The sequence below is a fragment of the Momordica charantia genome (assembly GCF_013281855.1).
Source record: "Momordica charantia cultivar OHB3-1 chromosome 5 unlocalized genomic scaffold, Mcharantia_2.0 BLBB01000005.1, whole genome shotgun sequence".
Classification (NCBI taxonomy): Eukaryota; Viridiplantae; Streptophyta; class Magnoliopsida; order Cucurbitales; family Cucurbitaceae; genus Momordica; species Momordica charantia.
This window is the reverse complement of record NW_028275163.1, coordinates 24,960,041-24,975,317: the sequence shown is the minus strand read 5'-3', so window position 1 is coordinate 24,975,317 and position 15,277 is coordinate 24,960,041. Positions and strand designations below refer to the sequence as shown.

Sequence of the window (15,277 nt, the reverse complement as noted above, 5' to 3'; positions counted from 1 at the left end):
ATAAATGAATTAAATTTTCTCAACCCATCAACTTAAGCTTTTGGTTTGTGATGATATTAGAGCGGAAAGTCCTGTGTTCGAATTCCTGCATAGTCGTTTCCTCCCCATTTTATATTGATTTCCACTTGTTGAGTCAGACAAGTAGGCCTGGTGCAGGTGAGTAGGTTAGATTTTGGCTAAAGGCCCGTTTGCCTATTAGGTAGGTTTTGTCCTTATTTTGTCCATTGACCTATTTAAATATTCCTACTAAATTATTACTTATTAATCTAATTAATTAATATATTAGATCAACATCTAAAAACAGATTATAACTAAACAATAACTAGTACTCATTCTAGGTCGAAAGTTCAAAACTTCATATCTCCAATTTATTGTACTTAAAAAAAGGTCAACATTTAAAGAGTGGTATCAAATGGAAGGAACTGATTATGAATTAAAAATTGATTCTATTATTTCAATCTCGACGATTGAATAATAATATGTTATTATGATTTCGAGAAAGTCGCTATGGTGAAATCGGTAGACACGCTGCTCTTAGGAAGCAGTGCTAGAGTGAGTCCGAATAGCAGCATGACATTCTTTATTATAAAAAAAAGTTCTATAATATAATTAATTCAAATCTAATATATTAACTTAAATAAAAAGTTCTATAATATAATTAATTCAAATCTAATATATTAATTTAAATAAAAAGTTCTATAATATAATTAATTCAAGTCTAATATATTAATTTAAATAATTGAATTGAAGAAACTTTTTTAACATTTTCTTTGTGAAATTTTCAACTTTAGATTTTTTGGTCATTTCAATGGTCATTACAATTCATTTGACAACTTTATTAGTCGATGAAACCGTAGGACTTCATGTTCGTTAGAAGAAGATATGATAGCTAATTTTTTTTTTCTGTATAACAAGATTAATAGTTACTCGTTAGATTTATTTGAGAATCAATTATTGTCCTGACCAAAACTAAATAGAACCAAAACCCAAAATTTAGTGATGCAGGTAAAAATAATGTTTTAAGGGCTTAAATAGATATGCAAGTTCATAATTACAATCATGATTTGACTAAAACGGATTATTGTGTAAATTTACCATTAATTGGGGAGACAGAGGGAAGGAAACGGTCTGATGAGGAAGGAAGTCACTACGCAACTGAGCGTTGAAATGTAACGGTCTGATGAAGATTGAGGAGCGAGTCATCACTACGCAACTGAGTTTTTTGCCTCTGGCGGCCCTTGAATGAATCTCATCTATATATTCATTGCATTAACTTTCTTCATTTTTGTTGGAAACGAATGGGTGGCACTGCCATTAGCATTTTTTTGCTTTGGACTTCAGCCTCTGAAATTTCAAACTTTCCCCATCAAACCATTTAATCTCCCATTCCCATTCCCAATGACTTTGCTCTACTCCACATCTCAAATCAATGACTCTCTCAAACCCTCCAACCATGGAGTTTCCCCTCCAATTGACCCATTCCATATCTCTTCTCTATATTAACAATGGAGTTCAAAAACTGACCCATGTGTTCTTCTCTGGAGCTTTGTTTTCTTACCAAAGTCTCGCATGGCTGTTGCAGCACGTTTAGCTCTTCTTTCTGTGTTCCTCTCTTTGGCTGCTCATTCGGCGCAGTCTTCATTTCCCTACCATGGATTCAACGACACAAGCTTTGATCTTGATGGTGGAGCAACCGTTGTGAAACCATCTGGTGCGTTGAGGCTCACCAACAGATCACAAAAAATCATCGGCCACGCATTCTATCCAATTCCGTTCCGGATGTTTGATGAAAGTTCCAACTCATTTCGGAATGCTTCGTCTTTCAACACAAGTTTTGTGTTTGCAATCGATCCATCGAGTCCCGGCCAAGGGGGCTACGGCTTGGCCTTCACCTTAGCTCCATCAACCCAATTTGCAGGTGCTGAGAGTGGGCACTTCCTTGGATTATTCAACCATTCCAACAATGGAAGCTCTTCCAACCATATATTTGCTGTTGAATTTGACACTGTTAATGGGCAAGATGAAGGAGAGAACAGCAAAGGAAACCATGTTGGGATCAACATCAATAGCATTTCATCTGTTGCTTCCAAACCTGCTGGTTATTCCAACTATGGCAATCCTAATAACGGCGACTTTCAAATCGATTCTGGCAATCCGATTGTCGTTTGGATTGAATATGATGGCCCCAGAAGAACTGTGAACGTCACTATAGCTCCAATGACCAAGCAAAACCAAAAACCAACAGAGCCACTCCTTTCGCATCAGATTGACCTGACTCCTTTTCTAAAGGAACAAATGTTTGCTGGCTTCTCGGCATCGACTGGAGATAAAACAAGCTCTCATTACATTTTGGGATGGAGCTTTGCAGTGAACGGATCGGCGCCGCCCCTGAATCACTCTCTTCTTCCCAACCCACCAAAAGAGCAAGATCCTCCTCCTTCACGCAATTCCCACTTAAAGGTACTTTTTGCAGCTTTATCTGTGGTGGCCATTATAGGAGTGCTTTTCTTAGCTTTCTGGTTCAGAAGAATGTGGCAAACTGAGAGCCTTGAGGATTGGGAAAGAGATTGTCCTCACAGATTCAACTACAGAGATCTTTACACAGCAACAAAGGGATTTAAAGACAGCGAGCTAATTGGAATTGGGGGGTTCGGCTCAGTATACAAGGGCCACTTACGTTCAACTGGAATTGAGATTGCTGTGAAGAGAGTAAGAAGAAACTCAAAACAAGGAATGAAGGAATTCGCAGCAGAAATCGAAAGCTTAGGACGATTAAGACACAAAAACTTGGTTAATCTTCAAGGATGGTGCAAGAAACAGAACGATCTACTCATAGTTTACGATTATATTCCAAATGGATGTCTCTATTCGCTTCTATATCATCCAAAAAACAACTACATATTGAATTGGAAAGAAAGATTCAACATCCTTAAAGGAATTGCCGCAGGATTATTGTACCTTCACGAAGAGTGGGAGCAAGTGGTGATCCACCGAGATGTAAAGCCAAGCAATGTTCTAATCGACGGCGACATGAATGCACGATTGAGCGATTTTGGCCTGGCCAGGCAATACGACCACAACGAAGTATCGCACACGACCGGCGTCGTCGGCACCATCGGCTACATAGCGCCGGAGTTGGTTCGCACAGGGAAGGCATCGAAGAGCACCGATGTGTTCGGCTATGGAATTATGCTTCTGGAAGTGGCGTGTGGGAGAAAGCCTCTGGAACCGGAGCAGTTCATATTGGTCGATTGGGTGATGGAATGCTACGAAACTGGAGGAATTCTTTACGCTGCTGATCCGAAGCTGAATTCAGTGTATGAGATTGAGGAGATGGAGATGGTGCTGAAATTAGGGCTTCTGTGCACTCACCAGAGACCAGAAGCTCGGCCGACGATGAGACGGGTCACGAGATTTCTTCACGGCGACGATCCACTTCCGGCGGTCGACGGCTGGGATTGTTCTCAGAGTTATTACGGATCTAACTCCAGAACGACTGAAGTCATTTCAGCAATGTCTTATCGCTCATCGTCCATCGGCGCAATCTCGTCTGGCTCCATAGACGCTGGCAGATAATTTACCATTTTCCTCTTTTATTTTTCTTCTTTAAATGTTCATTCATTTTTATCTTTATCATTGTAACCTAGTTGTTCAACTTTGTACAGAGACGATCATCAGAAATTTGAAAAGGTTACTGTTCAAAAAAAGAAATTTGAAAAGGTTGTTAGATATATATTTTTTAAATCTGAGCTGTTAAGTATCTTTACACCTCTTCTACAGGTTGCAATTTCTACTCCAATAGTGTAATATTTAAAAAATAGGGTAAAATAATTTTGCTTTTACCCTTCAAATTTTGGTTAATGTCTATTGGTCTATGAGATTTCAAAAGAAATTTATGTTAATATCTTCTATCGAAAATAGATACTAATTAAACTCATGTTGACTAATCAAATTCAGATAATCATAATTTAATCGATAAATAAAAGATTTGAAATTTCAAGGACCAAATAGGCATTAAATTCAAATTTTAAGTACAAAAGTAAGTATATATATATATATATATATTTTTTTTTTTTTAAAAAAAAAAAAAGTATATATTGTACCTACAAAATATTAACAAAAATTTCAAACTAAGAAATTTCCAATTATTATTAGTTACTTTTCGTTAAGTATAACTCAATCTAAAAATGATTTCAAGAACTACTTACAAAAAAAGAGTTTAAATGTACATCTCATATTCTTTTTATCTTAACGATAGACATATAAAAATAGAAATTGGAATTGGCATTAAGTTATCAATGTTAAGTTACGTTCGTTCATGACTAATAAATCAACATATTTTAAGCATTTTTTTTTTTTTATTGAAACAAATATTAGTATGGGTTAGAATTTAGATGCAGTGAAGAAACTTCTTCGAAGAAGACAAATTTAAAGTCTAGTGCAACTCGGGCCCAGCCCAATTGAATGTAATTTCGAGGTCCACTCGTTTACTCATGGATGGGCCTTAAATTTTGTTTTTTTTAATACTTTGTTCTAAAAAGTAAATAGGTGCTTCAAAGAAGGTGTTTTTCGTAAATACGTTCTAGAACATGATAATATCAAGGCTGTACATTTATCTATGGGTATCAATAGTCCTCCTTATTTTTAGTTCTTCTTTAGAAAAAAAAAAACAAAAAAAACAAAAAAGAGTCATTCTCATTTCCACCCCATTCCAAAACAATCCCATCGTCTTTCAAAAAAAATCTGCATTTATAGAATGAGCGGAATTGTGGAAATGAGGAACGAAACTCACCATAGGAAATTTTGGAAGGAACGTTTTCTTGCGTAGAAGTTTCTTTTCCTCGTTGAAAAGTAATATTTATTCCAAACTGAAAAAAGTAATACAACAATTTATATTTCATTAGCCTTTTATCATTCTGCAGAAAGAGTGATGTTTTCAAGGAAAATAATTTAAAAAATATTAATATAAAGGTTAAAGACAACTTTAGTAATTAAACTTGTTATGTATCGTTGACCTATAAGTTTAAAAGGACGTCTAATGTATTCCCAACCTTTCAATTTTGTGTCGGGTAGATTTGTGAATTTTAAGGAACGAGATATTATTGAAACTTAAGAGATTTATTAGATATTTTTTAACGTCCAAATATCTATTAGACACAATATTAAATGAAATATAGGAGTAGTGTTGGTATCGAAGTTGAAGAATGTCTTTATCTTCTCTATCTAAATATTAAAATAGAAAAAAAACATCGTCATTAATTCTCTTTTTAACGAAGACTTTGGGTCTCCATCCTATTTAACAAAGTTATCCATTTGAAATCAAATGAATTGTAACCTAATAAAATCTTTGCAAAATTACATATCCAATATAAAGTTCAAGTATTGCAATGGCTCAAAACTTGAAGAAGGATTAGAGGGTGCACAAACTTCTCCAAGACTTCGGTTGACTTTGATTCAATTATTCTATATCAATGCTTATATTTAATTAAGTGTTACATCCATTTGATTTGACACCTTTCAACCAAAAACCCTAGCCTTTTATATTATGGTTCTTTTTCCACCTCCGACTCTACCCAACATCAAGTTTTAATTAAATATTAGAAAACGTTACGTGTCGTAATAATATAAAAATAACCATGACTATAATGCTTTTTTATTTTATAAGTTAATTAGCTAAATCTATCAAGCTCATAGAGTATTATTTTTTTATCATAACATTAGTTGAGAATTAGTCCACTAAGATAATCGGAAAAATACCATTTTCAATATGTTATATATACACGACTCAAAATAAAAACAAAATTAAGTCTAAGATGGATCATATTCAAATTAAAGTTATTTAATTAATTTGATTTGGTTTTACAAGCTCACAAGTTGAAAAAGAAAAATAATCTGATGTTTGAAAAGCCTTGTGTCAATCCTATTGGAGCCACCTCTCGAAATTAATGGGAAAAAAAAAAGTTAAAACACAATCTATACCAATTTTAAGGGTGTTCGGAAATCAAATTACAAAATAGTTGTCAAAATATAGTTCAAATGTTCAATTAGGTCGTAAATTCGAATCTCATTACTACTGTGTGTTGTATTAAAGAAAATAAAAAAGAAGCTTTTGTTATAAAAAATATTATGAAATTTTTTTTTTTATGTTGATTGGAGATATATGTCAATTACGACTCAACTATGCTCGTTTTGACAAAATATAAAGTACATTTTATTATATTTAACGTACTTTCTTTGTTACTTTCTAGATTAAGTATTAAAAAAGTAACTAATGATTTCAATTTATTATATTTTTTAGATCAGTATTTAAAAGATAAACTAAATCATTAAGAAAAAAAAAGAATTGTGTAAAACAAAGAAGTCGAAAACTTGATGTTGAAAATTAGGGTTAGCTCAACTTTTTATTGAAAATTATTCCATAATTAAGATGATTTAGAGAGAACACACGGAACGCGGAACGACGGAAGGGTCCAACGGCTGAAGAACATGGCTCAATCAGCACACTTCGATTCTTGGAGTTCATACTTGATTAACCAATCCAACGGCTCAACTAAAAGCAACTCCCCGTCCCCATTTCTTACGGTCAACCTTTTTTATGCGTCTGCTGGAAAAAATTCAACTCGTCAATCCCCAATTTCTCTACACATTCCTTAACGAATGATCGAAATTTCACCATCTAACACATCAATTCGTAGAAACCCACTTGTCCTTCCCTCACAGTTTCCTTCCTCGGCCGAAATTCCTCTTTAGAATCTTCATTTTCGAAAGTCCCATCTTCTTCCAAGTCTCAGAAATTGGGCAACTGAAAAAAGAAGAAGAATAAGGATGAACAACCCCGCACCGCCGGGAAATATGGCCTCCGGATCTCCGCCGTGGCTGAACAGCGGCGACAACGCGTGGCAAATAACCGCCTCCACTCTCGTCGGACTTCAGAGCATGCCGGGCCTGGTGATTCTCTACGCCAGCATCGTCAAGAAGAAATGGGCCGTCAATTCTGCATTTATGGCCCTTTACGCCTTCGCCGCCGTCCTAATCTGCTGGGTTCTCTTCGGCTATCGCATGGCCTTCGGCGAGCAGCTCCTTCCCTTGTGGGGCAGAGGCATTCCTGCTCTCGGCCAAAGTTACCTAATCGGCCAAGCCAATATACCCGAGAGCATCCACCGCCGCCGCGACGGCACGGTGGTGACGCCCAGAATTGAACCCAGCGTTCCCATGGCCTCGCTCGTCTACTTCCAATTCACTTTCGCTGCGATTACTGTGATTTTACTTGCTGGCTCTGTTCTTGCTCGAATGAATATCAAGGCCTGGATGGCCTTTGTTCCTCTTTGGGTCATTTTCTCATACACCGTCGGCGCATACACTATATGGGGCGGAGGGTTTCTCTTCCACTGGGGCGTCATCGATTACTCCGGCGGCTACGTCATCCATCTTTCTTCGGGAATCTCCGGCTTAACCGCTGCTTACTGGGTAATTGCAAAAAAACAAAAAAAACCCCAACAAATTTCGCCCACTCTCCGACCAAATTCGCAATCGGAAATCGGAAGAGCGTTAATTGATTAAATTTTACTCTTTTTTTGTGGTCAGGTTGGTCCGAGAATTAAGAGTGATAGAGAGAGATTTCCGCCCAATAACGTGCTGCTGATGCTCGCCGGAGCGGGGCTGCTGTGGATGGGGTGGTCGGGATTTAACGGCGGCGCGCCCCACGCCGCCAACGTGGTGGCCTCGATTGCGGTGCTGAACACGAACGTCAGCGCGGCGACCAGCCTGCTCGTGTGGACCACTTTGGATGTCATTTTCTTCGGGAAGCCATCGGTGATCGGAGCCGTTCAGGGTATGATGACCGGCTTGGCTTGCGTTACGCCCGGCGCAGGTAATTCCGCCTCCACATTAATTAGTATTTAATATTAGTTATTAAACTTTTAAAAAAATAAAATTCCTAATATTTGTTATTTTCCTAAAATTCATTATCAAAATGTTCATAAAATATATTAGGAATTTAGGGTCGTTATTGATTGCAATCTTGGTTCCTTCTCAAAATATTAAGATTTTTAACAAATTATTTAAAACAGGAGTTGTGCAAACGTGGGCGGCTATCATAATGGGGATTCTAGCAGGAATCATTCCGTGGGTGTCCATGATGGTCCTCCACAAAAAATTGAGTTTCCTTCAGAAGGTATGTCCTTAAATCTTCCAACTGTTTCTAAAAATTCTCACCTACTTTTTAAAACAAAATTTTAATTTAAAAAATTGTTTATTTAATCATTTTTTAAATTTATTTTCTCTCACTTTTAAAATTTACTTTCAAGAGCTCACGTGTTACGCGTAAAACAAGAATTGAGAGAAGAAATTTTATTAATGAGTAATTCTCTCTCGTTGTACATAAATACAGGAGACTGTAAATAACAAACTATGGTTAACAAACTATAGTAACTCTAACATCACGAAAGCTATTTTGTAATCAATAGTTATAAATTTATTGGTAATATGAATAACATATAATTTTGTCATTGTTTATCAGGTTTTTTTTCCTCAGAAAATGACATAAAATTAAATATTTGCCAAATTAATGCTAGTTTCTAGCTAGTCTTTGGCAAATCATAGTCAATGGTCCGGGCCCTCTGTCCTTACAGATTACTGTTTTGTTGTTTGTGGAATTTTCTTCCGAACGTCACTTTCCGTCATATTTGAATATTCTTCCCGATCCCACATCTTTCGTGTATAATTATCTTCAACAGATCAATAATTTCATCCCTTAATTTTGTAGAAATATAATCGATAGGTATTTCTGACGAAAGTATAGTAATAAAAAAATCCATTACAAATATTTAAATTGATAATATTTTGCCTTATTAAGGAGCAAGATCAAAGCCCGTTAATTCTCCCAAAAAAATATATATATTTACAAAATTTACATATTCTTTTTAGTTCTACAAATTTACATTTTTTCCTCCATAATATTAAAGATATTTGTCTTTGAGATCCAATATCCGTAATTTGTGAAATAATGTAAAATGTAATAATAGGCTGACGACACGCTTGGCGTATTTCACACGCACGCGGTGGCGGGAATGTTGGGCGGGCTTTTAACTGGGCTTTTGGCGGAGCCCGATCTATGCGATCTGTATCTACCGGTCCCCGACACGCGCGGTGCCTTCTACGGCGGAACCGGCGGCATTCAGTTTCTTAAACAACTGGCCGGAGCCATGTTTATAATAGGATGGAACGTTGTGTCGACGACGATTATACTCCTCTTTATTCGGCTGTTCGTGCCGTTGAGGATGCCGGACGAGGACCTCATGATCGGAGACGACGCCGTGCACGGCGAGGAGGCTTACGCTCTTTGGGGCGACGGCGAGAAGTTCGATCCGAGAAGGCACGGCAATGCGACGGCGAGCACGGAAGAGAGAGCGGCGTCGCCTTATATCAACGGTGCCAGAGGAGTGACCATCAATTTGTAAAAATAAAATTAAAAAAGAAAAAAAAAAGTTTCTTTTACTCTGTTTCTTCTGCGTCTTGGTGTATAATAGTGTTTTGGAATTGCTTGGGTGTTCTTCCTTTTTCTAATGAATGCTTTCTCTGGTGTGGCCGAGGATTTCAAGCGTGGAAAAAAGCGAAATCTCTCTTATTAAGAAAGGAAATAGTTAATCTAATTTACAAACTGCTGTCTTTTTGCGATATCAGATAAGATATATAGATAAAATAGTACAAAAAGTTTAATGTCTCTCATGATCAGAAGACCGCCATTAGTACTGCTTCTCCCAGCACGTGCCCTTCTATTGCGTCTAACAGCTTGTCCTTTGTTGCCTGCAACTCAAAGCATCGAATCATCATATAAATTTTTTCTCTCTTTTTGAGATCGATCATATAAAAATGTTAAAAACGAAAATACTCAAGGTTAATCTATTTTTCCGCTCATTAATTTCACAACTTAGCAAAAAATTCCTTTCCAAATTCTTGAATTTAGATCACCCAAAATTATTCCAAGACTGCTGAATAAACTCTAATAATTAGAATTAAGAGGGAAGGGTTAATTTTACCTTGTGGCCGAGGTTCAACTGGTCGTCCAAAGCGTAGAGCTTGAACTCGAAGCGGTGGCCGTGGGAGGGCAAAGTGGGGGCGCGCCAACCAGGGATTTTCTCGTCGTTATTCCCCTCTTGGATAGCGGCATAATCAGCGCCGAGCGCTTCGTGTTTGCCCGAGAAATCTTCGGGCAGGCCCTTCAATGTGGGCGGAATGTTGAGGACCACCCACACGGTCCACGGCACAATCGGACCCTGCGGGTCCGGCGCGTCGATGTCCTGCACCACCAGGGCAAGGCTCTTGGTCCCCTTGGGCACATTGTACCATTCCAACGGCGGAGATTTATTCTTCTGCGTCCCTTGCCCTTCCGACGTGTACTTTCTCGGCAACCTCCCTTCGTGATCTATCGCCGATGACACCAGCCTGAAATCCTCGCTGTCGGCCATGCCTTCAAAAATTAACACTAATTAGGCTTTAATTTCTTCTTCGGTATCGGTCGTTGGTTTTGTTGCGTCATTGGAATTGATTTATACACTGCGCCCTTGGTTCTTGCCCATATCTTCAGCGACATTTGGTCAGGAAACTTCAAGTTGGCAACAAAAGGAGAGGGTTCAAGAAGCTCACGACACGTCACTCTTGACGTGGCAGACTTAGAGTGTCCTCCGCGGACTGGAGATCTGTGCATTTTCACATCTTTTCGTAGAGAGAAAAATTAAGGAAAGAAAAAAATTTACCCATTCAATTTTTTGTAAATTTTTTTTTTTTTGCCAAATCATGTCATTTTTTAAGGACTCAGGTAGGCCACTAAAATTTTAGCGAAAGATTGAAAAATTTTCTCCCCAGTATATTACTGAACAAGTTCAAATTAATTGACATTCTATTTTTAAATTTGCTATCAAATAAATATTCAAAAATATTAAAAATAAAATACAGTTCTAATTTTCTATTTAATCTTTTTGTTTTCAGAATGCAGCTAAATCAACTAAAAAGGACTTTGAAACTTGAAAACATATTTTGATCTGTATTGTGGTTTTTAATGATTTAATGATCATATTTTTAAAATATAAGAACTATTGACAAATATTGCAGAAGCTAAACTATAGAAACTACAAATAGGTTTTAACCAAAGAAAAAAGAAGATAAAATTGAACAGTTTAAATACATCCAGTATGAAGATCAAGGTAATTGAATCTCCCTATTTTGCTTACACTTTCATGAAGAAAATTATAATAAATGATCATTTCGAATTAAAAAAGAATAAAATATACATCCAGAGGAAGGGTAAATGGGCGCATTTCAATGGTATGTCAAACGACATTTTCAACAGCCCAAATCTTCAACTTCATGATCTCTCTAATTATGTACATAAGAAATGCTCTTATTTTCAACATTACAGAATCGCCTAAAGAATGAAGCTAAAATTTTCACGTTTTAATTTTCTCTGGGAATGCAGAGAAAGAAGAGGACGGGGATGGTGAAGGGAGGCATGTACATAGAGGATCATGAATGACCCTTTTCAAATAGATGTCAAGTTTTGAACAAAAAACACAATACGGCCCTCGAAATTCTGAGGATATTTCTTCACTTTCTTTATCTTCATATCCACCTCCAATGTCTTCATCTTCTTCACTATCATCTTCTGGTTCTACTTTCCGGTCCCTGGAAGTCAGGTAGATACATCCCATCAATGGGAGAATTGCCAGAAGAATTTTGTCGACGGTGTCGTCGGACCATTTTTTTCCGACCTCCAAAAACATAAGCGGAGCAACAACTGCAGCTGCTCCAACTCCGAACCCCACTCCAATGAACATGAACTGCCAATCAGTAGAATAAGCTACTGAAACATTTCCTGAGATACTTGTATCTGAAGTTGGTCGAATGGCAGTTTTACATTCCTTGGGCAAGGGGGCTCCGCATAATCCTTCATTACCTTCAAAGGAATCTGGTGGGAAGGATTGAATTTGAGTGCCAATGGGGATCATCCCCACCAACCGATTGAAGGAAAGATTCAGTACAGATAGAAACGAAAGCAGTGCAAGCTGTGAAGGGATTTTGCCAGTAAGAAAGTTGCTTGAAAGGTCTAAAGATCCCAGCTGACTCAAGTTTCCGATGGATGAAGGAATTTCATCAGACAGAGAATTGTGCGAAAAGTTGAGAACATAAAGTGCCTTGAGTTGTCCGATTTCTACAGGTATTTGGCCACTGAAGTTATTGCACGAGAAGTCGATGGCTGTGAAGAGTGTTAGGATTTTTGACAGTTCCATGTCCAGACCTTTGCTTGTTACTGTCACTGTGTCTTGATAATTCACAGAACTGAATTTGAAGAAATTAAACCGAAGGTGATTAGCTCTTGACTTGCTATATTCTTCCTCATCCACCATTGCTTTCCACTTCATCATGCATTTCCCAGATATATTACCAGTAAAGTTGTTTCGAGATAGGTCGACAATCTGCAGGCTACGCCACGTGCCATTCGTTTCTGGACATCCGAACTTCCCATAAAATTGGTTCGACCGAAGAACAAGGACGCGCAAGGTAGATATGTTCTTCAATGGACATGGAAAGACATCGTGTATCTGATTATTCCCAAGGTCCAAAACCTCCAAATCTCCGCAATTGGATAAAGAACTTGGTACCTTCCCTCCAATGTTGTTTCCACTGAGATCAAGAGTCCTCAGACTGCATGTAACTGGAAATGTACTAGGAATAGAGCCACTGAAGGTGTTTCCTCTTAGATTTAGTACCACAAGATTATCAGTCATCTTAGTTAGACATTGGGGAAACATGCCACTCATGTTATTATTAGATAGATCAAGTACCTGAAGACTTGTAGCATTGCATATGGATTCGGGAATACTACCTCGAATATCATTTCTTGATAGAGAAAAGAAGACTGTAGATGAGAGGTAGTCTCCAACATCAGGTGGAATAACGGAACTGAAACTGTTATTGGAGAAATCCAAATAGGCAGCAGATGGAGGAAAGAATGTAAGTGGCCCTTTAAATTTGTTGGAATGGAGGTCAAGAAGCAGAAAGGAAGAAAGATTCTTTGGTGACCCTTCAAAGCCCTCAAGAGAGTTGCAAGAAACATTTAGTTGATTGACACTTTTAAGTTCCCAAATCCAGAGAGGTATTTCTCCTTGAAGTTCATTATGGGAGAGATCAAGAGAGTTGAGTTTGGATTGGTTTCTCAAGAAGCCAGGGAAACTTCTCAATTTGCAAGAAGCCAACTTTAATGTGGTCATTTGAGGAAAGGCAGAGAAGTCAATACTTTCTGTTTCAACTGACAGGCTGTTGCTTGAGAGTTCAACTCTTGAAATATTTTTCAGCTGCTCGAACATGCTTAGATTCAACTTTCCAGTAAAATTGTTGAAAGAAAGTGAGAGAATCTTAAGACCCCGAAGTTCAAAAACCGACAATGGGAATGGACCTCCTAACTGATTGCTCTCCAAATCAAGGGTATCAAGTAAGAAAGAAGACACATTGGAGAGCTCCTCCAAACTACCGTTCAATTGGTTGTAGCTAAGCTGAATCTTCTGGACTGATGGAAGATGGAAGAGAGACAAAGGAACATTTCCAGTGAGTGAATTGTTACGCAAGTCAAGATTAACAAGATTGGAAAGCTCTTCCCATTTGGTGGAAAGCATGGAACCAATCAACCGATTATGAGCAAGGTTCAAGACAGTAAGATTCTTCAATAACGAAAATGATGGGATTGGACCAACAAATCTGTTAGTTGAAAAATCCATATACGTGAGTTGTGTGAGCTTTGCAGTAGAAATTGGGATCAACCCTCTAAAGTTGCAACCCGCCAAATCTAATCTGGTCAAGTTCTCAAAATATCCAATAGAATCTGGAAGTGTCCCGGAAAAATTCGTGGTATGGAGCACTAGATTTTGAAGGGGTGCATTGAATTGAAAATCTGGAACAGAACCTTGCAGCAATATATTATTGGATAAGTCGAGAGTCCGAAGAGTTGATACCTTGAATATGCTCTGTGGAAATGCTCCAATCAATCTCGAATTGCTAAGACGCAGCGAAGTCAAATTTGAGAACCCTTCAAATTCCTCGGGAACAGGTGAGGAAAAGTTGTTATTATCCAAACGAATTTCTGATAGATACTGAAGCTTCACAAGGGAAGAATCGAGAGGTCCAGAAAGAGAACAGCTCGACAAACTCAACACTCTCAGATTAAGCAGTGAAGATGATAAGACCTTGCTCCATTCACTTCCTCCTGCTGATAAATCAACACCATCTAGAAATAGCACTCTCAAATTTCTCAAATTCTGAACAAGAGTCATCAAATTTGGATTCTCAAGTTTCAGTGTCGAAGTTTGTAGGAAGGATGAGCTAGAAAGATCCAGAGTAACCAACCTCGTTAAGCTTGAAATCCCAATAGGAATTTGGCCCCCAAATCCTGAATTAGACATATTCAGAACACTCAAATTGAGAAGTCTTTCAAACCCGGACGGAATCGTGGAATTAAAACCGTTGCAGGACAAATTCAGATTTCGCAAGAACCGAAGACCGAAAAGACTGCTTGAATTATCAATCGCACCGGAGATGAACTCATTGCTCAAATCAAGACCGACGACACAGCCGTCGTCGCAGATTACACCATTCCAATTACAGTAATCGACACTTACATTCCACATCACGAGTTTCTTGGAGAAGGAAGAATCATATGTGAGATTATTCTTCAATTCGAGCAACAGAGACTGCTGATCCTCAGGACATCGTCCACGGACCACATACTTTCCGATGCTAAGGAAAATCGAGCAATGGAGCATCAAGAAAATGCATGAAAGAAGCAGATTTCTCATCGGGACCGATTATGGGAAAGTCCCATAAGGATAATAGAACCGGAAAGTGGTGCGAATTAGAAAGGGGGTTTGGGAAGTTCATAAGCTACCAGGTTGAGGTTGACCGTGAGACATGTGTGGGTTGGGCAGGAACAGAACTCTGAATGGAAAAAGTTGCGAAGACGAAGAGCAGGGAAGGAGAAGAGGAATCAAAGAGAAATTAGGGGAAATGGCATTACGGGATGGTGGAATGGTCAGCGTCAGCGATGGGAGCGGTTTCAAAGTAAACCGCGTCTATGTGAAAGCAATTAAGCAATAATGCAAAAATTCCGCCGCCGCGACTCGTATACGAAGCTACGGCCATTTTCTATTTTCTTTTTCACCGAAAATATATTATTGAGAAATTAGAAGTAGAATAGAACCAGTGATAAATAGTTTCGTCCTATTTAAAAATA

General features: G+C 38.0%; 4 protein-coding genes across 4 annotated transcripts; 2 read left to right on the top strand and 2 right to left on the bottom strand.

Moving 5' to 3' along the window:
• Positions 1–1,304: 1,304 nt before the first annotated feature.
• LOC111015111 (putative L-type lectin-domain containing receptor kinase VI.1) lies at positions 1,305–3,719 on the top strand. The gene has a single exon (XM_022290033.2). The coding sequence runs from the start codon at positions 1,570–1,572 to the stop codon at positions 3,574–3,576; it is 2,007 nt and encodes a 668-aa protein (XP_022145725.1). The 5' UTR covers positions 1,305–1,569; the 3' UTR covers positions 3,577–3,719.
• Positions 3,720–6,508: 2,789 nt separating this feature from the next.
• AMT2 (ammonium transporter 2) lies at positions 6,509–9,564 on the top strand. Its single transcript, XM_088123579.1, has 4 exons — positions 6,509–7,467; positions 7,585–7,870; positions 8,070–8,173; positions 9,024–9,564. Exons 1-4 carry the CDS (start codon positions 6,826–6,828, stop codon positions 9,456–9,458), a joined length of 1,467 nt encoding a protein of 488 aa, XP_087979705.1. The 5' UTR covers positions 6,509–6,825; the 3' UTR covers positions 9,459–9,564.
• A 28-nt stretch (positions 9,565–9,592) lies between these two features.
• LOC111015122 (PEBP (phosphatidylethanolamine-binding protein) family protein) lies at positions 9,593–10,732 on the bottom strand. The gene is made up of 2 exons (XM_022290047.2): positions 10,038–10,732; positions 9,593–9,804 (listed from the first exon to the last, which is right to left on the bottom strand). Exons 1-2 carry the CDS (start codon positions 10,464–10,466, stop codon positions 9,730–9,732), a joined length of 504 nt encoding a protein of 167 aa, XP_022145739.1. The 5' UTR covers positions 10,467–10,732; the 3' UTR covers positions 9,593–9,729.
• Positions 10,733–11,289: 557 nt separating this feature from the next.
• On the bottom strand, positions 11,290–15,120 carry LOC111015013 (receptor-like protein 39). The gene has a single exon (XM_088123566.1). It carries the CDS (start codon positions 14,841–14,843, stop codon positions 11,445–11,447), a length of 3,399 nt encoding a protein of 1,132 aa, XP_087979692.1. The 5' UTR covers positions 14,844–15,120; the 3' UTR covers positions 11,290–11,444.
• Between the last annotated feature and the right edge of the window lie 157 nt (positions 15,121–15,277).

Excerpts from the sequence above, each read along its gene's own strand:
- LOC111015111 (XM_022290033.2), top strand. The coding sequence starts at position 1,570 with ATGGCTGTTGCAGCACGTTTAGCTCTTCTTTCTGTGTTCCTCTCTTTG.
- AMT2 (XM_088123579.1), top strand. The coding sequence starts at position 6,826 with ATGAACAACCCCGCACCGCCGGGAAATATGGCCTCCGGATCTCCGCCG. Across the intron at positions 7,871-8,069 it reads TTGCGTTACGCCCGGCGCAG|GAGTTGTGCAAACGTGGGCG; the intron begins GTAATTCCGCCT and ends TATTTAAAACAG. Across the intron at positions 8,174-9,023 it reads AATTGAGTTTCCTTCAGAAG|GCTGACGACACGCTTGGCGT; the intron begins GTATGTCCTTAA and ends ATGTAATAATAG.
- LOC111015122 (XM_022290047.2), bottom strand. The coding sequence starts at position 10,466 with ATGGCCGACAGCGAGGATTTCAGGCTGGTGTCATCGGCGATAGATCAC. Across the intron at positions 9,805-10,037 it reads AGTTGAACCTCGGCCACAAG|GCAACAAAGGACAAGCTGTT; the intron begins GTAAAATTAACC and ends TTTGAGTTGCAG.
- LOC111015013 (XM_088123566.1), bottom strand. The coding sequence starts at position 14,843 with ATGAGAAATCTGCTTCTTTCATGCATTTTCTTGATGCTCCATTGCTCG.